The sequence below is a fragment of the Odocoileus virginianus genome, chromosome 2, assembly GCF_023699985.2.
Source record: "Odocoileus virginianus isolate 20LAN1187 ecotype Illinois chromosome 2, Ovbor_1.2, whole genome shotgun sequence".
NCBI lineage: Eukaryota > Metazoa > Chordata > Mammalia > Artiodactyla > Cervidae > Odocoileus > Odocoileus virginianus.
The window spans coordinates 83,649,967-83,674,741 of NC_069675.1; the positions used below are offsets into that span (position 1 = coordinate 83,649,967).

General features: G+C 46.0%; 3 protein-coding genes and 1 long non-coding RNA gene across 9 annotated transcripts in view; 2 read left to right on the forward strand and 2 right to left on the reverse strand.

Annotated features, from left to right (window-relative positions):
- ADAM17 (ADAM metallopeptidase domain 17) overlaps nucleotides 1-2,029 on the forward strand; it is a 42,114-nt gene extending 40,085 nt beyond the window's left edge. For all 4 annotated transcript variants that reach the window (XM_020912038.2, XM_070451869.1, XM_070451866.1 and 1 more), the window contains one exon: nucleotides 209-2,029. In XM_020912038.2, coding sequence (XP_020767697.2) covers nucleotides 209-559 — 351 coding nt within the window. In that variant the 3' untranslated portion in view covers nucleotides 560-2,029. The remainder of the gene's footprint in view (nucleotides 1-208) is intronic.
- Nucleotides 2,003-13,438, reverse strand: IAH1 (isoamyl acetate hydrolyzing esterase 1 (putative)). 3 transcript variants are annotated; one of them, XM_020912040.2, is made up of 6 exons: nucleotides 13,333-13,438; nucleotides 11,245-11,297; nucleotides 6,348-6,496; nucleotides 4,035-4,196; nucleotides 3,312-3,433; nucleotides 2,003-2,406 (listed from the first exon to the last, which is right to left on the reverse strand). In XM_020912040.2, exons 1-6 carry the CDS (start codon nucleotides 13,393-13,395, stop codon nucleotides 2,224-2,226), a joined length of 732 nt encoding a protein of 243 aa, XP_020767699.2. In that variant the 5' UTR covers nucleotides 13,396-13,438; the 3' UTR covers nucleotides 2,003-2,223. The 3 variants fall into 3 exon arrangements, with proteins under 3 accessions (XP_020767699.2, XP_070307984.1, XP_020767700.1); XM_070451883.1 differs by lacking the exon at nucleotides 13,333-13,438 and adding an exon at nucleotides 13,070-13,326; XM_020912041.2 differs by lacking the exon at nucleotides 13,333-13,438 and having other exon boundaries at nucleotides 11,174-11,256.
- Nucleotides 13,439-13,464: 26 nt separating this feature from the next.
- On the forward strand, nucleotides 13,465-23,869 carry LOC139030027 (uncharacterized). The gene is made up of 2 exons (XR_011482355.1): nucleotides 13,465-14,093; nucleotides 19,477-23,869. It is a non-coding gene; the product is annotated as an uncharacterized lncRNA (long non-coding RNA).
- CPSF3 (cleavage and polyadenylation specific factor 3) overlaps nucleotides 18,902-24,775 on the reverse strand; it is a 34,686-nt gene continuing 28,812 nt past the window's right edge. The window contains exons 15-18 of the mRNA XM_020912039.2: nucleotides 23,493-23,580; nucleotides 22,611-22,680; nucleotides 21,467-21,563; nucleotides 18,902-19,212 (exon numbers count right to left, since the gene is read on the reverse strand). Coding sequence (XP_020767698.1) covers nucleotides 19,111-19,212; nucleotides 21,467-21,563; nucleotides 22,611-22,680; nucleotides 23,493-23,580 — 357 coding nt within the window. The 3' untranslated portion in view covers nucleotides 18,902-19,110. The remainder of the gene's footprint in view (nucleotides 19,213-21,466; nucleotides 21,564-22,610; nucleotides 22,681-23,492; nucleotides 23,581-24,775) is intronic.

The window sequence follows — 24,775 nt, forward strand, 5'->3', positions numbered from 1 at the left end:
TGACTTATTTTCACATTTGGAGAGCTTTTCCTGTCTTGGGATCTTAACTTGACAAAGGTTCTTCTGACTCTCTTGGGTCTTCACACACGGGTTGTCAGAGAACACTTGGCAACTGTTTAATTGCTTTCCTCAGAAGGTGGGTGGGGATCAGGGTGCTGACAGGTGCGGCCATCTGGTGGGGCTCACCCCCTGCCCCGTGTCTCTCCAGAACGTCGAGATGCTAAGCAGCATGGACTCAGCATCGGTGCGCATCATCAAGCCCTTTCCTGCGCCCCAGACCCCTGGTCGCCTGCAGCCCACCCCTGTGATGCCCCCCGTGCCCTCCGCACCCCTGGCCCCAAAGCTGGACCACCAGCGGATGGACACCATCCAGGAGGACCCCAGCACAGACTCGCATGCCGACGAGGATGGCTTTGAGAAGGATCCTTTCCCAAATAGCAGTGCAGCTGCCAAGTCGTTCGAGGACCTTACAGACCATCCGGTCACCAGAAGTGAAAAGGCCTCGTCCTTCAAGCTGCAGCGTCAGAACCGCGTGGACAGCAAGGAGACCGAGTGCTAGTTCCCAGCCACACACTGGGCTCTCTGACTTCATGGACAGAATATTTTTTATGAATTTGACCTCAAATCACTGCATATTTTTTGTGAGGATTTGAGAGAAATAAGGAAGTGACTTCACAGCAGATGCTGGTCATGTGTTTGGACTTCCTTTGCATACGTAATACTGGTGTGGTCAGGCCCTTTTCCTTTAAAGAGGTAAGGTGAATCTGGCTTACTTTGAGGCTTTCAGGTTTTAGTTTTTTTGATCTTTATCTTTCAACCTGTGGTGCAAAAGCAGAAACTATGGCTGGATTAGGTTATGAATATTTACGTTTTTGTAAATTAACTTTTTACATGAGAACAGCACTGATTAGGGAGATGATCAGTTTCTTTTTTAAATACACTGTAATGACCTGGCGAACATAGGCATGTAGTGGTTTGTGTGTAAGGGTAACAGGACACAGATTTCCTTTTTGCCTTCAAGACAAAGGGAGATAAAACCAACAAGTTATACATTATCTCCAAAATGTGGGTTCTGTTTCTAGGTAGTTCTAGGTAATACCTAGAACTTGTAACAAAAGGGAATTAAGTTAGTTAGGTTAATATTTCCTAATTCTAAATTGTTAGAATTTCTAATTTCTAGAATTAAAACAATCTAGCTTATAGTGAAGGTTACAAATTATTGCCAAATGAATCTACAAAATCCTCCCAACTGTTTTTGGACCCTAGTTAGCTTGGGCAGCTTTTCTGTTTTGTAAGTATCTTCATGTATCAGCACTGTTACCATGCTCTTAAAACATTTGCCATTCAGAAACCTGAACTACTTCAGAGTAAGAGTATGGTTGCCTCTGCTCAAACACTAGTGGCCAAGAGGGTATGTGAGGTGGTCCTTGCCAAAGGAACGGGGTGTGATGTGCTGGCCTGGGGCTTTCTTCCCACACAACTGACTTCTAAAAACCCTTGGTATTCACCTGTGTTCATTCTTGATCTAGTGCTTCAGTAACGTCTGCGTTCACTATGTGAAGGATAAAAACCATCAGGTTGAATTCTGATCTGCTTTAAAAGCTTTTCTTCCCCTGCTAAGTACTGAAATGTGCTCACCAGTCAACACATTTTAACTGAGATAACTTGTAAGCTTTGAGGGCAATCATCCAAACCTGTAACAAATCGTATCTTTTTTCCTAAGGACGTTTGTTACGCAGATACCTGTTACACTAATACTTGAACCTGTACCTTATGGTATTTGCTCTCTTTAACTAGTCATTGATATTCTTACATTGTAGTTACACTTCTGCAATCGGATAGAAGGTGAGTGGGGTGTGTGGGTGTATGTATGAGTGAATGTAAGAAAACCATTTTTTATAAAATTGTGACTTTTTAAGAAAAAACTGTCTTATCTTTTTTTCCACTTATTAACAAGCTGCTCTGGGCATATTTTGTAGCTGTGGCACAGATGACACCTGCATCAATCAATAAATATTTATTATCAAAACATGATGTACCTAGGTACAAAGCTGTCCTAAGAAAATTCTAATGATTTTATTCATCTTGGTGGCAGATAGTACTTTTTGTTCCAAAGTCATGAGCAAAATACTTGAAACGTTTAAAAAAAAAATCGTTTGGTGCTCTTTGTGCACCAGCGACTTCATGTTCTGTAGACAGACAGCGGAACCTGGTTCTCAGTGACTAGTGGTCCCCATCTCCCAGGAGACTGAGTTCCGGTCTTGCTTCTGCTATGTCTCGCCAGTAGGGGAGCAGAAAAGGCAGGGAGGAGACTTTCTTCTCTATCAAAGGCCAGAGATGGGAGAATACAAACTCATTTCCTTTTGGTGATAAATGTAGTCCGTCTGACAAATAGGAGGAAAAGTCCTGTGAGGGGGAGAGAACTCGATTAAAGGCGTGTGCTGGTCTGCCGGCAGGTCCCCAGCCTGACGGGCAGCCGTCTGGAGCTGCCCTAGCTCGTCCCATGCCCCCCTCTGCAGAGGCTCCGACCATCTATGTAGGACACACGGAGCACCCCAAGCTCACAGCATCAGAAAGCACCTGAGCTGATGCGTCCTTCCGGCTCAGCAGATGGGAGAAGAGAATCAGTGAGTGAATATAGCACTCGACTATGATCAACAAAGTGAAACTCGTGAAAAACAGCTTGCTTGACACACTGGGCCCTGAGCTGTCTTGACCCTCAGTCTGGATATTATATTGACAGATGCGCGATCTGTACCATCCATTCAAGAGTCCAGACCCCCCTGGCCCCTGATCTCAGGAACACTGACCGTGGGAGCCCTTTCTCCTCTGGGGAGGGGTCTTCCCCCTCTGCTCGAGCCCCGCCCCGCCTGGCAGGATCGGGAGCTGGCTCAGGACTTGCAGGCTGCACCGCTCCTGGGCCTTAGTTTCCTCTGCTCTGCTAAAATCCGAGCAGACGACCGCCAAGGAAGACCTTCCCAGCTCTAGACCCTTGGAAAGTTCTTTCGGACGTGATGCACTGAGAGCTGCTAGCCCCTTTTCTCTAGCAGCAGTGCTTTCTCATGCCATCTGACCATTTACTGCTCATTCGTCTCACTGTGTGCCAACTCCTGTCAGAGGGGTTCCCAGAGCATGATGCCAGCTGCTGAATGCAGGGAGAGAACATGGCCAAGCCAGGGGTGCTGAGACTGCAGGCTCTCCCGGAGCCTCTCCAGGTCCTCCCCCGCATCCAATCCACCCCAGCGGGGGAGAGGACCACCCATCCGACCCTCTGCACCGGGTCCCCGCCAGGACTGTGCACACCACTCTACCTGACCGTCCTTCTGCATTAGGGTCCACAGGTCAAGTGCCTCAGCCCCGCAGTCCTGGGCTACTTGTAAACAGGCCCTGGCATATTCACCAACAACCGAGTTCAGGCGATTTAATTTGCAGCCTATTGAGAAAAGAAAATCCAGGTGCAACCAACAGACCCAGGAGCTGGCCCCTCTGTGCAAGTCCTACGACCTGGAGGGCTTCTCAGCGCAGGTGAATGGGTATATCTGCTGACGGACCCAAGCTGGCCCACCATGGGGCTCAGGGGACACAGGACGGGCCTCGCAGGTCACGCGTGTCCTGCTCCCCATCATGGAACCAAGGCTGATGGAGCCATGAAGGGTGTTTAGTGGACACCAGACAGACAGGCAGGGGGACCTGAGCTGCCTGGCTAAGAGCCCTGGTTGGAGGTGGATGGAGTCAGGCTGGGGGCCAGCGCGGGGTGTGTGGGGAAGACTGCGGGGCCCATATGCCTGAACTGGCATATGGAATGAGAGGCCACTGCCGGACGGGGGAAGAGCCACCCGTCGACTTTGAACCAGAGGAGGTGAGAGCCGGATGAGACCACAGCACTCACTCAGTTTCTCTGCAAAGGGCTGGCCCCTACATGCTTTCTGTCGACAGGAAACATGATGGGAGCTTCTGTGACCTCTGTTGACTGAAAGCAGGAGTTACAGACCCCTGAGGACGCAGGAGCCCTGTGTCCGGGAGCCCACTGTCACCTTGCTGGAGGCACTCCTGCGCCCACGCGGCCTCACAGAGTGGGGGTGGCGTGATGAGGATGAGCCTGCCCTCGGGCACGTCCACGGACTGCAGGTACCGCACCATGCTCCTCAGGTTCGCCGCGAACTCCTCCAGGGGCACGTGCTGCTTGGGGTTCTCGTCTGTTCGGGAGGGAGACGGACACTTCAGCCCCAAAGCAGGGTTGTTTTAACGGGTGACAGGTCAGGCTGATGCATGTTCACAGATGGGCCCCGATCGTGACGTCGCCAGGGAACTGTGTGGCACCGAGGGCGGGGAAGGGGGGAGAGTTCCAACGCAGGGTTCTTCATAAAACGGACTTCAGCGGCCCTGGCTTGGAGCCTTGTAAGTGCGCTTGCCTCTCCTGCTTTCCTGTCCTGTGGTCATGAACCCAATAGGCTGGGTTTGTAAATGAGACCCGAGCTGTGGAGGGAACCTGCCCAGGTTCTAGCCTGGCTTTGCCACTGGTCGGTCCTGTGCCCTTGGACAAATGATCCACCTTTCTGCCCCTCCGTTTCCTGCTGGTAAAATGGGGGTGACAGCAGGGTCGACCTCACGGGGTTGCTGTGAGATTACATCAGCAAGTGTGTCAGGACTTACAGCAAGGTGCCTGCCGGGAAGGAAACTCAATAATGAGCTAAGCCACAGCTGTCATCACTGCAAAGGTTTCCTTCTAGACAGGTTCATACAGGCTCACTGCAGGCTTTTTGCAAACCCCACATAAGTATAATTCAGGAGGAAAGTAAAAGCACTCATGATCCTACCACCCAGAAAACCAATGTTGGCACTTGGTCATATTTCTTTTCAGTCCTTTCCAAGCCGATATGTATACTTCAAAAAAAAAAAAAAAAAACGAAAAGACAGATCACACTAAAGATAAATGACCATACTGTGTTTTTTTAAACATATAAGCATGTGTGTCCACAAGGAGTCCTCAGGAACCTGGTGCTGGCTTGTAGGGTGACCACAGTGAATGCTTGTACTTCCTCACTGTGCAGCACGCCAATGTTTTGTTGTAAATAACAGAGCAGAGACATCTCTGCACATGGTCCTGGCTGGCCAGGTTTCAGGATGAGGGCGGGGTCTGGATGGGAGCTTTCCAGAAAGATTTCAAGTCCTCCCTGTCCCCACCCCTCCTCCAGTCCTGCAAGAGCACCTGCTTTCCACGCTTGGCAGCTGTAGTAATGCTGCTTAAACCCACTGATGCGAGAGTCAAAACGCCAATATTCCTTGATTCAGTTTTCATTTTGTGCGTGACGGAAGGCTTTACATTTTCAAACATGTACTGCCTATTACATTTCTCCTGCTGTGATCCATCTGTTCCTGCCTCTGCCCATTTTTAAATATTGGAGTGAATATTTTTCTGATTGATTTCTACATTAAAAACATTAACCTTTTGTCGTCATGCTTTTGCAAATATTTTCCTTAATTTTCCTTTCCTCATTTTCTTTTTTTTGACATAGGCTATTTTAAGTTTATTTCATAAATCTATATTTTTTTCCTTGGCAATTTCCTCCACTGTTTTCATACTTGTTTTTCCTTGGCCTGAATTGAAAGAAATTCCTTCTTTGGGAAATTTCTGTCTCACCGAGAGCACTTCCAGTCTCTGCCAACACCTGTAGTTTATAATCTCACAGGTGCAAGAAGCCTTCATCACAGTTGGCAGCTGCCCCCTCCCTACTCTCAGCCTCACCTGAGGGCCCCACCTGCGCTGTGGAGAGGGGTGGGGCACCGGAGAAGCCTCTGGAAGCCGCTGCTCCTCTCAGTTACTCTGATCAGAGGTCCCTCCTTTCACAAGCAGGGAAGGAAAAGGGGCCTGCGCTGGCCAGCTGTGCCTCCAGTCATGGCAACAGTTCTTCCAAAAATACGGAGACACGCCTCCTGTTCAGACCTGTTTCCCGTGCTCAAGCCCGGCAGGGCACTGCTGCCCGGAGAGGCCCTTCCTCCGACAGTGTGAGTCGCACCGCGACGTGTTACAGTGGGGGCTCTCCTGCCAACTGCATCAGCTAAAGAGGGACCTCAGGAACCGAGCGCAGCACAGATGGAGTCCAAAAACATTAAACTCCAGAAACTGCAGGTCTGCCAAGGACCCAGGCCTCTGTGAAGTCGGGGGTAAAACTGACCGACATTAAAGACAGAAGAAATTACTGGAAGTAAAGTTGGGGAACCCACTGTAAGTTTGGCAAAACTACCTCCTGGGAGATAATGAAAACAGTTGAAAAAAGTGCAGAAACTTAAGTTGGCTGTAACAGAAAACAGTGATAAACGGACTACGGAAACACAAGGGGCTGTACCTTTGAGCGCACTGTCATTGGCACCAAAGAAAATTGTGACAGCCACTGGGCTGTCCAGCCCGCTCCCCTTCCTGACGAGTCTGGGAAGGATAATTTTGGCCCATCTGGTGTTGTAACCTGAAAATCCGCGATTCAGGACATCACATTTTCTGAAATAAAAAAAAAAAAGGTGAATTGTGGGCAGAGAACTGTTTCCAGCCCCCTGCAGCCACGCTTTGGTGAGGGAAGGGGTGTGTCTGTGAAGAGGTGGGCAGTGCCCGGTGGCTGACATTGCCCAGGCTTCACCATGTGGGATTGGGGCAGGGCCTGGCTGAGGCACGTCAGACTCCTTCCTGGTTCTGAGACTGAGGGAAGTCTGCCCAGGCCTCCGTGACAGAGGTTGTGAAGTACAGACGAAGGGGCTGTATGTACTTGCTGATGCCATGTCTGGTTGGTGGGGCGCTTTTAAAAGGAGCAGAAGGCAGAGACTGTCCGTGTGTCCCCTGCTGTCTACAGTAGCCACCAGTGGGGGCATTTGTTCAGGTCATCAACGACACTGCCACCATCACCATCACCCCATGGTTTTGATTCAGTAGATTAGTTGTGTTTCAGTTTAAACCAGTTCTAACAGGCATTTTATTCCTCCTTAAAGCTATATGACTTGATTCACAATACTATATGGAACGCTGAAAAAACCAACCATGGAAATGGAGCTAACACTGAGTAGCTATGACCTTTGGTAGGTTTGTAGATGTTTCAAGTGAAGTGAAGTTGCTCAGTCATGTTCGATTCTTCGCGACCCCGTGGACTTGTAGCCCACCAGGCTCCTCCGTCCATGGGATTCTCCAGGCAAGAATACTGGAGTGGGTTGCCATTTCCTTCTCCAGGGGATCTCCCCAACCCAGGGATCGAACCCAGGTGTCCTGCATTTCAGGCAGACGCTTTAACCTCTGAGCCACCAGGGAAGCCCTAGATGTTTCCAGTTACTCATTAAAACAATTATTTCCCCCAACGCATCTCAGAGTTCAGTTTATGGTTAGCAAACTGATGTGGTTAGTTTTGTTGTCTGGTTCAAATTCTTACATGTAAGCAACTAAGCAGAGAAGCTGGGGCACCAAAGGCCCAAGAGAGGAGGAGGGCCTCTGTCTGACAGCTCAGCATCTGCAAATCTTGGGAGCGATGACAACAGAAATTCAGGGACATTTATTTCCAAGTCTTGTGTCTTGGTGTATAATGATTGCAAAAAACTGACTAGCCATTCTAAAGCCTCCACTGAGAACATTTGACAGGGGAGCACTCTAGAATTTTGGTAAGTCTGTAGTCTGTATCACATCCATCCAGTGGTGAAGTCCCTGCTGCACTTAAAAAACAAGAGGCAGAGCCACCCCCACCCGCGTGGTGTGGCAGTGACGCAGCGGCCAGTGGCTAGACCTCGCCGCCCCAACCAGCAAGGGTGCCTTGGCCACTCAGTTTCCCTTGGTTTGTCTCCCCACCACTGAGAGATGAACACTAATACCTCATCTGCTAGGTTACTTGACGACTAAAATATAGTGGCCAGATCTATCTATATAAGGAACTCAATAAATGCCAGCCATTATAGATTTAAAAAAAAAAGTCATTATAATAAGGCTGGGAACGAGGAAAAAACTGCTAGTGAGGCCCAGGGTTGAAACTGTTACACTTCCTGTCTAAAAGGGAAATACCCAAGTTCTGGATTGACTAACACAATCAATAGTGCCCATGTTATTCAAATAGCTAAAGAAACTGGAAAATTAAGCAAGGTTTTCACACAAATTCTTGGCTAACAACAGGAATTTAAGTTCAGAGGCTAAAAGAATTATTCAAAATATTAACATATCAATAAATTTCAAAAGCATTTAAGTAGATTTAAGAATTGTTAAAATGCTTTGTATTGAATATACAAAGATCTTACTTAAAGCTAAAACTTCAGGATGTCCCTATGGGACTCCATTTCTTATTTTAAGTGTATTGCTCTCCATGCAGGCAGGGGGCGCAGTGTAAAGAACCAGCCTGCCACAGGAGACTCAGATTGGATCCCTGGGTAGGGAAGATCCTCTGGAGAAAGGAATAGCAACCCACTCCAGTATTCCTGCCTGGAGAAGCCCACGGACAGAGGAGCCTGGTGGGCTACAGTCCATGGGGCCGTAGAGTCCGGTGCAACAGTGCACACGCACGCTCCTCCAGGCAGTACAGAAGGGCAGTTACAGTAAGGTGATTCTTAGTAATGTGCAGAGTTGGAAGTTAGGTAAGTTAATTCAGTGTTTTAACTGAATCAAATCAGTTCCGGGCTTAGGTCTGCAAAAAACATTCACACCAAGTGTTCAAATGGCTAAAGACAGAACGTGTCCTTCCAAAGGGCAGTTGTCGGTGGGAAAGAAAGGAGCATTACAGAAAGGGACGGCGGGCCGGGACTGTGGACCTCAGCGTGAAGCAGACGGCACCTCTGATGCTGGGCACGCTGCTCCCCACATGGCCTCCTGGCTGCTCCAGGGACCTGCCTGTTGGGAGAAGGTGGGCTCAGGACACCCACGTGAGGAAGCCCTGCTGCCAAGCTTCTAGTTTCTGTTCCACATGGCATTTTCGTTCAGAACAGGCTTTCGCGGCCTTGGTTGAGGTCAGAGAGCCCAGGGGAGGCAGGCTCTGTGAGCAGAGCCAGGATCAGGGAGATCTCAGCCCACAGAGGCCTCCCTGTGGGTCAGCCACAGCTGCTCAGTTTTGTTCTGTTACAAGATGCTTTTAAAATGTGACATATCCATACATGGTCTACAACTTCATCTTTAAGAAATACACATAATTTTCCTTATTTATTGGCTGCATGGCTTGTGGGATCTTTGCTCCCGGACCAGGGTCCTGGGCAGCAGGGAATTCCCTACGATTACTCTCAGTTCTGAAAATTAACTAGCTTCTAATTAAATGGTCTTTAACAATCACAAGTTTCCCTCATAGCTCAATTGGTAAAGAAAAGTGAAAGTGACGTCCCTCAGTCATGTCCAACTCTTTGCGACCCTATGGACTAGCCTACCAGGCTCCTCTGTCCATGGGATTTTTCAGGCAAGAGTACTGGAGTGGACTGCCACTTCCTTTTCCAGGGAATCTTCCCGACCCAGGGATCAAACCCCAATCTCCAGCATTGTAGACAGACGCTTTATCGTCTTAGCCACGAGGGAAGTCTGCCTGTAATGCAGGAGACCCTGGTTCGATTCCTGGGTCGGGAAGATCCCCTGGTCAAAGTATAGGGTACCCACTCCAGTATTCTTGGGCTTCCCTTGTGGGTCAGCTGGTAAAGAATCCGCCCGCAATGCGGGAGACCTGGGTTCAATCCCTGGCTTGGGAAGATCCCCTGGAGAAGGGAAAGGCTACCCACTCCAGTATTCTGGCCGGGAGAATTCCAGGACTATACAGTCCATGGGGTCGCAAAGAGTCGGACACGACTGAGAGACTTTCACTCACTCACTTAGCCATCACACCTGTAAACAAACAGTTCCGACCAGATTTTAGTACTAAAACGATTCAGAAAACATTTATCGGTCAGACATTTCTAGAGTTTCAGATGACTGGAATAACTATTCTTCTTTTCAGTATCTTCTATTTGATCAGAAAAGGCTAATTGATCAATTAAACAGGTACTGAATTACTAAAAACAAAAGCTAGCATTTGCTGAGCACTTCTTACGAGCCAGGCTCTTGACTGAGCAGCACCCAGTAGCCTACTCACCCTCCAACAGGAAAGCAGGGTCCCCGTTGTCCCCAGAGGGGAGGAGCCTGGGCTCAAAGCCATGCCGCCTGACACTTGCTATTGGGTGACCTCACCTACCTCTCTCCACCCTAGATTTCTCAGCACCAAATGGATGGGAGAATTCCCCAGCTGTACTATGCGGTAGTTGTAAAGATTTAATGAGACAATAAACATGAAGTATTTTAACCTCTCTGGCACCTGGTAAGCACTCAATAAAGTTAGCTATTAGAACCTACTACCCTTCTTACAAGAGAGAAAACAGGAATGAAACGACACTTTTGGGCTTTTAGATTAAGTCAATTTAAACAGAGAAAGCATTTGGAAGTAGAAAAAGCTGGAAGGTCACTTTTTTCATTTCTGGTTTAGGGGATGAAGAAGAAATGAAGACACTTTAAAACACAGTTCAAATTCAGAAATTACATTAAATATATTTTCTTAGTGTGTTAGTTATACTGCTGAAGAAAATTATCAAGTAATAAAAGCTGGCAGACACCCAGCTTGTTGTTTCTTCTGAAGCAGAAAAAGCAAACTGATGATCAGCTTACCGAAACCGAACCACAAATCCTGGTGTCTCCTGTTTCTAATGTGGGAATGTTTCTAAATATTTCTTAACCTCTGAACTGGGATATGTTTTCCTTTTAATAATTCCATTAGCATATGCTTAAATGAATTTTGGCAAATGGAAAAATCATCACTATTTCTTTTTCTCCCCCCACCCCCACTATTTCTGCTATATATACATATATATATTTTTTTTGTTATATTTTATAAAGTGAATTTGGGAAGAAAAAAGTCTCTACCCAAAAAGGAATCCAACTGTAGTTTCAGGACATATTTTGTATTATTTCATTTGACTTCCTTGCTAATTATTTAGGTCGTATCTACCATAAGTGAAAAAGAACTTGTCTTGTTTAGATAGTGAATAGCCATATGTTTTAGATCCAAACCCCTGATACATTTTTTCACAACTTTGAGGGTTCAGTTTCATGCAGTGGCCAAGTTTTAACTGAACCTGAGTGCTATCCCCCCTCCCCCACCCCTTTACATACACCAACTGGGAAAGGCTGAAGAGGAAGAGAGGAGGGACTTACTGTTTGGCACTATCATTCCCTCTCTTCTCCATCAGTAAGCACTCAAGCACCAATCTAGAAACTATTCTCACCTGACCAGCATGTCAGCCAGTGACGCTCCCCATCCACCCTGCTGGAAAGAAAACTGAAGAAAAAAAAGCCGGTTACTACTTATCCATGTCATCAGGACAATCTGTTCAGCAGCCCCTGTCCTGTTCTCTCTCTGCGTTCTCTGACTTCTTGGCCTGCACCATTCACTTTGCTCCTAGGTCATTTCAGGGATTACCGTAGCTGCAAACTGCAGCAGCACTCTGGAAGTGAGGGGTCTTGCCTGGCAACAGGATTTGAGCCAGTCAGCTGCATTTTATTATTTATTTTTTGACTATACCATAAGGCACGTAGGATCTTAGTTCCTTGACCAGGGAGCGAACTCGCACCCCCACTGTGGTGGAAGTACAGAGCCCTAACCTCTGGACCACCAGGGAAGTCCCCAGCTGCATCTTATTGAGACCTATACTGGAGTCACTGTTATTTAGAAAAGATACTTAAGAGAGGTACAAGATATAAAATCAACTGTCTAGTTAGGAAATGAAACCCACACTACACTGTCTCACCATAGTTGAATTAATAAGGAAATTAGAGAACTCAGAATATTTTTGATATACGTGGAATTTGGAAAGCCCTTAGAAGCCTAAAAATAAAACTGGTTTAAGAAGTCATATCTGAACGTGAGAAAAATAAGAAACAAAAGCCGCAAGAGGGTAATTTTTAAAATGAACTCCTTCCCTGAATTAAGAACATTTATTTTTCCTCTGATGAGAGCTGAAATAATATTGGGAAAAAACATGATCTGGCTCTTTGCTGCAGTGTATGCCTCTGGACACGGGAGCAACAAAATAAAGAGACACGGTAAGGGGCTAAAAATGGCTGCATCCATGCCAAGGTGGGGCCAGTTATGGACAAGATACAAAGAGAACAAAAACCCAACTGCCACTTCTGAAGAGCTGGGAACAAAAGCGGGGTGTTACGAGCAAAAGCATGGTACTGCCCAGTGCCCCTTGCGCTCAACACACCTGGGGGGGGGGGCAAACCACCTAAGCCACCCCGCCTCAGGACCCCGAGACACACACCTACCCTCACCCCATCTAAGGAACCAGTTTGCCCCACCTTGGGGAGCAAGCAAGGGAACATGTTACTTGTTTTCACTCCCTCCATGTGGCCCCAGGAGCTTCAACCAAGCCTTGCCTGAATTCCTTGACTGGTCTCTTGCCAACTGATTAGGGAAAGGCCAAGAACCCTGTTTAACACCTGGAGGCATCTCTTCCTGGATCAGCCTGTTCCCTCAGAGGAAGCACAGAGGTGAACTGGTTCCAGCGTTTCTGCAAGGAGCTGACAGGAAGTACAAAACTGCAGAAAGTGCTTTAGCTCCACCCTGGGACCTGTGCAGGCTACCGGCCCAGGGAAGCTCTGGGCTACAGAGCACTGCTCCTGCTGTGAGCGAGTTTAAAAGTCCCTTTTCAGAATTCGCTGTACGGCTCAGGAAACTCAAACAGGAGTTCTATATCAACCTAGAGGGGTGGGATGCGGAGGGAGATGGGAGTGAGGTTCAAAAGGGGGGTGACATATGTATAACTATGGTCGATTCATGTTGAGGTTTGACAGAAAACAGCAAAATTCTGTAAAGCAACGATCCTTCAATAAAAAATATATTAATTTTTTAAAAAAAGTGACCCCAAGGGAGGCCCGGACGAGCCCTAAACGCGCCCGCACACGGTCTCATCTGTCAAACGGGCTCCCCAAGACTCAACGAGACCGGGGTCTAGTACTGCGAGGCCGTGCCGCCCCCCGAGGCCGTCACTCCCAGGCCGAGAAATGAGCCGTGACACCGTCTGTATGTGACATACATACGTGACATACCATACGTGACACCGTATGACACCGGCGCGGTGTCACGAAGGGGCCCACGCTGCCGGCCTCGGAGGCGCCCGGCCTGGGGGCGGTGGGCTGCGGGGGGAGGCGGCCCCGCAACCTCGGGACAGTCGGGGGAAATGGGAGCCAGGGATAGGCCAAGAAGCCAGGCCCGCGGTTCTCGGCCGGGGCCGCAGGCCCAGGGGGCGCGGGGAGGCCGAGGGGGCCAAGCTGGGATCCGCAGACTGGACGCGGGGCCGAGCGGCGGTCACCTGGGTGATGGAGTCTCCGAAAAGCAGAACCCGAGGCCAGAGGAGAGGACTCCCGCTCGCCATGATGCCGACGGCCGGGAGGCGGGGCCAGGCCGGATATCCGGGTGGGGCGAACACCGGGGGGCGGGGCGAGCAGCCGGGGATGAGGCGGGCGGAAGGACGAGGCGCCTGCGCAGTCCGAAGCCTTCGCCAGCAGGTATTTGCTGGTTGGCTCTTCTTCCTGGATGGTCCCTTAGGGCTCCAGGAGCGGGGTTCCTTTGGAGACCAAGTGAAAGTCTTTCAGTCGTGTCCGACTCTTTGCGACCTCAAGGACTATACAGTCCATGGGATTCTCCAGGCCAGAATACTGGAGTGGGTTGCCTTTCTCTTCTCCAGGGGATCTTCCTAAACCAGATCAAACCCAGGTCTCCCGCATTGCAGGCGGATGCTTTACCAGCTGAGCCACTAGTTGGACCCTTTGGAGGTTCCTTTTAAGACATGCGCTTAGCTGTCGCTTCTTGGAGAGCTCATTTTTGTCAGTTTACAAAAACTCAGCCTCCTGCAATTCATTAGCTTTTTATTCCATTATCCGAGCCGTTAGATGCGGGGCTCGCGTGGCGACCCTGTCGTCCGGAAGCCCACCGACTCCCCGAGACAGATGAGGCGACGCTGCATCCGCCCGCCCTCTGGCCAGTATCGAGTGTCGGCTCTGCGAGTGGAAGACAACCCAGAAAGAGCGATGATGTGGTGCTGCAATCAGATCCAACATCTACCCCGCGAAGGTGGGTTCAGATGTTTGAGCAAATGGCAAGTCGTTTGAAGAACTAACGAACGGTATAGCAAGGACTTCCAAGGGATTCATTCATCACAGCTATCCCTTGTTAATTGAATGAGGCATCCAACCTTTTGACCTCAGTTTTTAAAAAAAAGTTAAGACATTTGGTAAAGATAGTATAGCAGACTACCCAGGAAGGACTCTGGTGGGATTTTGCAGTAGGGGACAGAGGTAGGCTTCATCAGTTCAGTCACTCAGTCGTGTCTGACTCTTTACAACCCCGTGGACTGCAGCACACAAGGCCTCCCTGTCCATCACCAACTTCTGGAGCTTACTAAAACTGATGTTCATCGAGTCAGTGATGCTATCCAAACATTACATCTTGTCAGCCCCTTCTCCTGCCTTCAATCTTTCCCAGCATCAGGGGCTTTTCTAGTGAGTCAGTTCTTCCCATCAGGTGGCCAAAGTATTGGCGTTTCAGTTTCAGCATCAGTCCTTCCAATGAATATTCAGGAATGATTTCCTTTAGCATAGACTGGTTGGATCGCCTTGCAGTCCAAGGGACTCTCTCAAGAGACTTCTCCAACACCATAGTTCAAAAGCATCAATTCTTTGGCATTCAGCTTTCTTTATAGTCCAACTCTCATGTCCATACATGACCACTGGAAAAACCATAGCCTTGAACAGACAGACCTTTTTTGGCAAAGTAATGTCTCTGCTTTTTAATATGCTGTCTACGTTGGTCATAACTTTTCTTCCAAGGAACAAGCATCTTTTAATTTCATGGCTGCAGTCACTATCTGCAGTGATTTTGGAGCCCCCCAAAAGAAAGTCTCTGTTTCCACTGTTTCCCCATCCATTTGCCATGAAGTGCAGATACCATGATCTTAGTTTTCTGAATGTTGAGCTTTAAGCCAACTTTTTCACTCTCCTCTTTCACTTTCATCAAGAGGCTCTTTAGTTCTTGGCTTTCTGCCATAAGGGTGGTGTCATCTGCATATCTGAGGTTATAGATATTTCTCCTGGCAATCTTTTTTTTTTTTTTTCCTTGAAATCTTGATTCCAGCTTGTGCTTCATCCCGCCCAGCATTTTGCATGATATATTGGACATATAAGTTAAATAAGCATGGTGACAATATACAGCCTCGACGTACTTTTTCCTATTTGGAACCAGTCTGTTGTTCCATGTCCAGTTCTAACTTTGCTTCTTGACCTGCATACAGGTTTCTCAGGAGGCAGGTCAGGTGGTCTGGTATTCCCATCTCTTTCAGAATTTTCCACAGTTTGTTGTGATCCACACAGGCAAAGGCTTTGGCATAATCAATAAAGCAGAAGTAGATGTTTTTCTGGAACTCTCTTGCTTTTTCGATGATCCAACAGATGTTGACAATTTGATCTCTGGTTCCTCTGCCTTTTCTAAATCCAGCTTGAACATCTGGAACTTCACGGTTCTTGTACTGTTGAAACCTGGCTTGGAGAATTTTGAGCATTACTTTGCTGGCGTTTAAGATGAGTGCAATTGTGTGGTAGTTTGCGCATTCTTTGGCATTGCCTTTCTTTGGGATTGGAATAAAAACTGACATTTTTCAGTCCTGTGGCCACTGATGAGTTTTCCAAATTTGCTGGCATATTGAGTGCAGCAGTTTAACAGCATCATTTTTTAGGATCTGAAATAGCTCAACTGAAATCCCATCACCTCCACTAGCTTTGTTCCTAGTGATGCTTCCTAAGGCCCACTTGACTTCACATTCCAAGATGTCTGGCTCTAGGTGAGTGATCACTCCATAGTGGTTGTCTGGGTCATGAAGATCTTTTTTGTATAGTTCTGTGTATTCTTGCCACCTCTTCTTAATATCATCTGCTTCTGTTAGGTCCCTTCCATTTCTGCCCTTTATTGTGCCCATCTTTGCATGAAATGTTCCCTTGGTATCTCTAATTTTCTTGCAGAGATCTCTAGTCATTCCCATTCTATTGTTTTCCTCAATTTCTTTGCACTGATCACTAAGGGAGGCTTTTTTTTTTTTTCCTCTCTCCTTGCTATTCTTTGAAACTCTGCATTCAAATGGGTATAGCTTTCCTTTTCTCCTTTGCCTTTCACTTCTTTTCTCAGCTATTTGTAAGGCCTCCTTAGACAACCATTATGCCTTTTTGCATTTCTTTCTCTTGGAGATGGTCTTGATCACTGTGTCCTGTACAATGTCATGAACTTCCACCCATAGGTCTGCAGGCACTCTATCAGCTCTAATCCCTTGAATTTATTTGTCACTTCCACTGTATAAATGTTAAGGGATTTGATTTAGGTCATACCCGAATGGTCTAGTGGTTTTCCCCACTTTCTTCAATTTAATTCTGAATTTGGCAATAAGGAGTTCCTGATCTGAGTCACAGTTAGCTCCCGGTCTTGATTTTGCTGACTGTATAGCCTCTCCATCTTTGGCTGCAAAGAATATAATCAATCTGATTTCAGTATTGACCATCTGGTGATGTCCATGTGTAGAGTCTTCTCTTGTGTTGTTGGAAGAGGGTGTTTGCTATGACCAGTGTGTTCTCTTGGCAAAACTCTGTTAGCCTTTGCCCTGCTTCATTCTGTACTCCAAGGCCAAATTTGCCTGTTACTCCAGGTATCTCTTGACTTCCTACTTCTGCATTTCAGTTCCCTATAGATGAAAAGGACATCTTTTCTGGTGTTAGTTCTAGAAGGTCTTGTAGGTCTTCATAGAACCGTTCAACTTCAGCTTCTTCAGCATTATTGTTTGGGGCGTAGACTTGGATTACTGTGATATTGAATGGTTTGCCTTGGAAACGAACAGAGATCATTCTGTCATTTTTGAGATTGCATCCAAGTACTGCATTTCAGACTCTTCTGTTGACTATGATGGTTACTCCATTTCTTCTAAGGGATTCTTGCCCACAGTAGTAGATATAATGGTCATCTAAGTTAAATTCACTGATTCCAGTCCATTTTAGTTCACTGATTCCTAAAATGTCAGTGTTCATTGTTGCCATCTCCTGCTTGACCACTTCCAATTTACCTTGATTTATGGACCTAACTAAACTCTGGATATAAGAAAGAAGAGTGGGGGTCTGTAGCCAAGGAGCAGGGGGAGGGGTCAGGTGAATGTGAAACCACAAGGAGGGAGGATAAATCTCCCTGACAGGGTTCCCACTGAAGGCAGGGTAGGGTGATATCAGGATGAGGAATCTGAGCAGCTATTCTGGGTGATTAGATCAACAGTGAAGAATTTTTGTTAAACCGACTCAGTGGGATTCTTGCTAAAACTGATCTAAATGGGCTAAGAGTAGGACCCAAGGTGGGGGCTTAAAAGACAGAGGAGCCTGGCCCATGTTTGCTCAAAGGAGAGTCCTTGTCACCTCAGTCATAGCCATGAAGTTTGACAGTTGTGATGGAAGTGAGCCAGAAGGATGTCCCGAAAGAACTGAGCTTAAGGGGAAGACCAGCAGGTAGGCCATGTGTGTTAGAAAAGTTGTTTTCGTGGCTTGGGCGTGGAGTGTCAGGGGAGTGGCTGGAGCTGGAGAGGTAGGCAGGGACCCTGTCTTTAGGTTGGGAGTTCTCGGCTTCAACTAGTATCACCTGAGCGCTTTAAGAGCGTGCTGATGAAGTAGCATCACTGCAGACCAGTTAACTACACTGCAGATGGTGGGATATGGGCATCAGCACATCGTCACTGCTTCCCACGTGATTCCAATGTGCAGCCAGCGTTGAGAACCCCCTGTGAGGCCAAGTTAAGGTTCAGACTTCACCCTAATTAAGGTGAAGAAGCCCTGCAGGATTTCCAGCAGGGGTGGCTTGAGGGCAGGTCTGTTATTTTAGGAATCAATCATAGGGAGAGGAGAAGGAACACTGTGGCAGGAACCAGATGGGAGAAAATGACCTGGACTCAGAGCCACAGTGCAGATTCAAGAGCAGCTCAGCATCCTTAACTGAAATTGGTACCTTAGTGGGAGGGACTGGGAAACAGGACTTGCTGTTTTTGCTGTATATGACCTGGGTTGTAAAGATAACACAAGTGTGTATTAACTTAAAAATGTTTTTAAATCTATCTCAACAAAATCTTAAATGCCGCTGATAAAAGGTGACCCTTAGACCTCTGGTTTGGGCCAAAGTAGAGTACCTTATAGAAATAGATGTATTTCGTTTCAAGCAAAAATTCAGATTCAGGCACTGATGTGTGTATCACCGAAGCACAGGGGAGAGCTAAACAGTGACTGGCTGAGTGGAGGCTCGAGCCTGACAGTGAGTGTAACAGCTCTGCAGCTGGGCTGCGACTGGAGGAGCTGGCCCCTGTCTGTGCTCATTCTCCTTCAGAGGGGGCATCAGGCCCTTTCCGTGAGAAAGCAGCCCCAGGCTGAGCCCTCAGCACACGGCACCCAACACTCCTGTGTCCAGTTACTGGCAAGTCTAAATTACTTGTACTTGAGGAAACTGGACTACTGATCACTTTACGCATTAAACAATTTGACAACATAAGAATAAAACCCTTGAACCTGAGTCACAAAAATTCTATTCTGAATATCTCTGAATTGAATTATACAAAGAAAATAATATTGAGTCTCTCAAGTCCTAATGTTACAAACTATAAATTAAGGAATTTGTCAAGAATATTGGGAAGGAATAGAAAGGGGGCTTAAAACTTTTAATTAAGTGATAATCTCTAATTAGTAATTCACATTCAGAGGATATAAATGAAAACTCAAACCATCACACATTACCTTCCCTTAAAAGGGACATAAGACATTCTGACCCGGCTGCTGGGAGCAGATCTGAAGTTCCTGAAGGAGCTGCATACATGCCTAGAAGCAGAATCAATAACAGCAGTTTATTCAGCAGTGTGAGAATAATGGACAAATTTGGTGGTGATTTAGCAGTATTCAAGGTGCTGGGATAAAGGCCAGTTGCCATCGAAAGTGAATAGGCTACCCCAGAGAAATGAATGTATTTTATTTTAAGCAACAGAAGTAGAGTCAGGCATTACAAAAGGCTGAACGCCGACAGAGAGAGGCTGTCAGTGGACGGGTGTGAGGGCCTCGTACAGTCTCTGGGCTGCCAGTTCCACCATTTCTCGGAGGGACTCGTCATCCTCACTGCCTTCTTCACATTCTACAGTCTGAAAGTGAGAGCACAGACATGCCTTTTAACACAAGTGTCTAGAATTATTATATGCGAGGTAAACTAATGCTCTTTAAAAACAACTGGTTCCCAAGGGGGTGGGGCCTGGATTATCAAAAGCCAGAATGGCTGCAATGCACACCTGTGTGCCTGCACCTGGATGCAGAGATTCCCAGTGGCATGACGACTGGGTCTAACTAGAGGCTAACTTGGGAGGAAAAAAAGAATAAAAGGAAAGCTGAGAGAACTGTTTACTTCACAGCCTATGTTTTGATCCAGCAAATGATACTCCAAGGAATTTAGTCTATGCAACACAAATTACTGAAATACTGAGCCAACAATAGATGTGGTCATCTACTCAACACCTGGTATTAAATCTGATCTATATTCACTCATCATCTCCTGTGCATGCGTGCTCAGTCACGTCCAACTCTTTGTGAGTCCATGGACTGTATCCTGCAGGCTCCTCTGTCCATGGGATTTCCCAGGCAAGAATATTGGAGTGGGCTGCCGTTTCCTCCTCCAGGGGATCTTCCCGACCCAGGGATCGAAACCACGTCTCCTGCACTGGCAGGTGGATTCTTTACCACTGCGCCATCTGGGAAGCCCAGTCATCTCCCAGTTATAACTACAAATTACTAAGCTGCTTAAGAGAATTTTTGTCACACAATAAATATCCCTCATGTAAAAATTCAGCAATGAAAACACCCTTAATTCTATGACCTACTGATAACTACTGTTAACCTTTCAGTACATAATCTTCCAGACTTCTGGCTATACACATATTCCTTTAAAACAAAAATGGGATAATTTATCATACTTGCTCTCTTGTATCTTTCCCCTCCCACTCAGTAATGTAAGTGTACAACTCTGCACATTAATAAATCATTCCTAGTGGCTGTACATATAGTATCACTATAAGGGTATAACACACATTATTTTTTCAGTTGTTTTATTTATTAGATCCTACTCTTGGAAATGTAGGTCTCTTGCAGTTTTTCTATGTTATGCTGCTGCTGCTGCTAAGTTGCTTCAGTCGTGTCCAACTCTGAGCGACCCCATAGACGGCAGCCCACCAGGCTCCCCCGTCCCTGGGATTTTCCAGGCAGGAACACTGGAGTGGGTTGCCATTTCCTTCTCCAATGCATGAAAGTGAAAAGTGAAAGTGAAGTCACTCAGTCGTGTCCAACTCTTCGCGACCCCATGGGCTGCAGCCCACCAGGCTCCTCCATCCATGGGATTTTCCAGGCAAGAGGACTGGAGTGGGGTGCCATTGCCTTCTCCGTTCTATGTTATAATCAATGCTAAAATAGACATCCTTTTATAGATACTTTTGCTCACTTGCCTAATTATCTTCTTTGGTTAAATCCAGCAAGTGGAACTGTGGATAAAAGTATTTATTTTTTGAAGACTTTGGATGCAGATCACCAAACCACCCTGCAGAAAGAATGCACCACCCAACTTCCAGCCTCCTCCTTGTCCAAAATAGCCCTGGAAGTCACTGTTCCCTGCTTCTTTCACTGTTACTAGGTCATAGCACCCTTTTTAACTTGTGCCAGTATAAGCACAGAAACAGTGACGTCTCATGCTTTAAATCTGTATTTCCTTTAATTATTAGTGGATCTGATTTGAATGTAAGTTTCATAGGTTTACTAGGTCTCAATATTTCTCCTCTAGGTTCTTAGCTTTTTTTTGTTTTTCTTATTGAGGTAAAATAAATCTAGTGTTTTCTCTAAACATCTAAACAGTCAAAGTTTATACAGAAGAAATATCAAAAGTGTTATTTGTTTAGTAGAACTGTTTTAATCTTCAAAAACAACTCCAAAAGGAGGATAAACTTATTCATTTCTGCCTGTGACATGATCCTGAAAGATCTGCTGGGTGTGGTGGGAGGAGGCCCTACACTCTGGAAGCCCATTGTTTGGAAAAATCACTTGGATCTTGCTGCCAACAGAAGAGCAACTTATCTGAAAAATCTGGAGTCAACTGGACGCCAAACTAGAGAAATGCTGAGGTTAAGGCACATTATGCAAATAGAAAACAGTGGCATAATAAAGACAAGGGAAATGTGCGCTATGCAGCAACATGCAAAAAATGCTTATGACAAAAGAGAAAAAGTAAGGATGCAAAACTGGTAACACAAACTTTAAAATGTAGGAAAAAACTGGAAGGAAATGCCAAAATGTAAGAGATTTTTGCTTTCACTTTTTTCCCCCAAATGTCTTGAAATGTAGAAATGAACAGCTACATACCCGTGTCTCCAAGTTTATGTTAGCAGTTTTTCCATCTACTGTGACACTAAGAATAGAACCATCTTTTACACTAACACAGTCTTCTCCAAATATGTCCCTTAAAATAAACAAAAATGCATTATTAGTGGAAAATGCTTTACGAATATGTAGAGTACAGTTTTATATATTTTGGCGAAAATAATACTGGAAATAGCCTGTAGTCGTTAAGTGTAATACTTATACCTACCCCCGAAAAGCAAAAGTGTCAGTCACTCAGCTGTGTCCAACTCTGCTGTGACCACATGGACTATAGCCCGCCAGGCTCCTCTGTCCGTGGGATTCTCCAGGCCAGAATACTGGAGCGGGTTGCCATTTCCTACTCCAGGGGATCTTCCCCATCCAGGGATCAAACCCAGGCCACATGCATTGCAGGCAGTTTTTACTGTCAGCCACAGCATTTATCCCCATCTACCCCTGAGATTTATTTACTTTCATGTATTTTATTAATTTTACAAGACAGGTAGAATACACAGCTGTCGTTTATTAAAAATGCTCCATTCAGCAGGCAGTGTTAGGTACTTTATATACATTATCTTAATCTGTATGTATTTTGCTAAGGGGGCTTCCCTGGTGGCTCAGCTGGTAAAGAATCCGCCTGCAATGCAGGAGACCTGGGTTTGATCCCTGGGTTGGGAAGATCCACTGGAGAAGGGAAAGGGGCTACCCACTCCAGTATTCTGGCCTGGAGAATTCCATGGACTGTATAGTCCATGGGGTTGCAAAGAGTCGGACAGGACTGAGCGACTTTCACTTTCCCTTCATTTTGGTAAGGAGCCCCTTTCAGATGGGAGGGAAACAAGACACAGATTTGCTTAAAGCCCCACAGCTACGAAGCACTGGAGTAGTCTTCAAATCCCAGCACCCTAGTCCACTGGCTCTCTGGGCCTCTAGATCAATTCCAAAGGCCGCCTGTGAGTTACACTCAGCAGTGGCTGCGGTGTTTAGTTGGAAGGAAGCAGCTCAAGCCACTTGACTGATAGAAAACAGGCACCAGACCAGTTCGGTGGCCTCGTCTGAGCGTCTCAGCCAGGCAGCGATGGCACCAGCAATGAGCACCTCCCTCCTGCGTCACTACCCGGCTGAGCAGTAATTAGGCAACACTTACTGGAGCATGATCTCCAGCCTCTTGCTGTAAACGTGCATTTCTAATTTTTTAGAAACCTTCTGTACTGCACCTGGGGGAAGAAAGCAACGGTGGGTTCAATGTCCATATTCCTGGTTAGGGTAATTTCCAAATCAACAATCAGAAGATAGTTGCTGAGAAACCAAAATGGTTAACTGGAATCCTTTAAGTGAGAAATGTACATACAGCATCTACCTGTGGAAGTAAATTGAGGAAAATGTGTAGCTTTCTTATGTGTCCTCAGAATGAGGGGACTCAAAATAAATGGCAGGTAGGGCTGAACATGCATGCAGGTACAGATACACCTGCTGTTTCCAGATCTAGACTGAGGTGTTAGCAGGTTAAGAAACGAAACAGGAGTAAATGCTATCAATGAAGAATCAGAGTGTTTCACAGAAGGTGCTTCTAGAATAGAGCTGGCATGTGAGGCTTCCCAGAATGTTTCAAGCATAGCTTCCTCCCCAGGAATACAAAGGCCCACCGTACATGTGTACCTTAACATGTGTTATACTGAATTACGTATAAAATAGAATCAAACTGTGAAGAAATGATACAAAGATATTTTTATGGGTGTTTTCTTTGATTAAAAAATGCTTCTTAGAAAACAAAATTACTGCAAAACTGCACCCAATGGAAATTCCATTTTGTTTAACAAGTTTTACTAGACATGAATATTGCAGCATATTTTCATATTAGAAATGTTGGCTCAATTCAGCAATATTCTGGAATTTCTGATTGTTCTTAAGAGGACTAAGAGATTTTTATCTTCCTGTTAATTGCAACCACATTTTTACAGCACGAATGGAGACTCAGGATAAAACGTAAGTAAGTGAAAGAATTGAAAAAAATGAAGTAATTCTGTACCTTTCCTTATTTTCGGATTTGACTGAACTTCTAATATCACGGTTGTGACTGTATCTGCATACATATCATTGGAAGGATTTGCCAACCACTGCAAAGCAAGAGGCAGAATTAGCGGGGTACGGCCCAGCCATGCCCACAAACTGCAATCACCACCACCCATCCACAGACTGTACGTGGGGGACTCCCGCTTCTAGCATCTCGCTGAAATCAACTGACCCATTATTTACTGAAATTAACTAATAATGCTGACTTCTCTAATTTTTTTTTTTTAAACAACAAGTACGTCCTTTGTGGTGAGTGTCTTATATGCATCCTCTCATTTAACTCACATCTTCATCATAAAGGAGTAAATTGACTCAAAAGTAATTTGCATCAGATAACATAAACAGTAATTAATTGCTAGTTTTAGGATTCAAACTCTAATTGCTAGCCACTAGATTTTAGTAGCACAGCCAGTATCGTCTTTAAAGATTTACTTCTGTCTCTCACATGAAGCCTAAGATCCTCTGTCACTGCCATGTGCCCAATGCTCTAGAAAGTCTTCCCTGTCTGCTAGGTTAGGTGAGACCCCCACCCACCCCGCATCTTATTATTATCTCTCCAAAGAGTACTTTTATAAGCAATAAGAGTCACTTGAAGATCTACCTTGAAGATCTTCTTTGGCATGTTAATTCTAGGAAATAAAAAAATGCATTCTCTTAATAGTATTTAGTAGCAAGAGCTAAATTAATGTCTGTAATAACTTGTCCCCTTTCTCAGATATGCTTTATATGAATATACTTTTATATAACTTCATGTTATAGATAACCGTTTCTCTTGACAGTTTTTCAGTTACTTTTAGCCTTATAAATATAATTCAAACTTAAATAAGAGAACTGCAGTGGGATCAGCACTGACCGATCTTTTTCTGTTTGTTTAAAAAGTAATATGTATAAACAGAATAGTAGACCACAGAGCTGGGAAATTTACACTCTGCCGTGAGGCAGAGAAACAGACAAGGTATCTTCCTGGATCATTCAGTTCCAGGACTCACTGAGAAAATCCTTCTTTAAATAGATGCCGAAAGGGCTTCCCCTGGTGGCTCAGACGGTGAAGAATCTGCCTGCAATGCGGGAGACCTGGGTTTGATCCCTGGGGTGGGAAGATCCCCGGAGAAGGGCATAGAAACCGACTTCAGTATTCTGGCCTGGAGAATTCCATGGACTGTATAGTCAATGGGGTAACAAAGAGTTGGACATGACTGAGTGACTTTCACAACCTATGAAAATCAACCATCAAAGTCA

Excerpts from the sequence above, each read along its gene's own strand:
- IAH1 (XM_020912040.2), bottom strand. The coding sequence starts at position 13,395 with ATGGCGAGCGGGAGTCCTCTCCTCTGGCCTCGGGTTCTGCTTTTCGGA. Across the intron at positions 4,197-6,347 it reads CAATGACAGTGCGCTCAAAG|ACGAGAACCCCAAGCAGCAC; the intron begins GTACAGCCCCTT and ends CCTCCCGAACAG. Across the intron at positions 2,407-3,311 it reads TAATGCAGAAGGACGGTCAG|GACTTTTCCTCCTATTTGTC; the intron begins GTAGAGTGGTGT and ends TCCCCCTCACAG.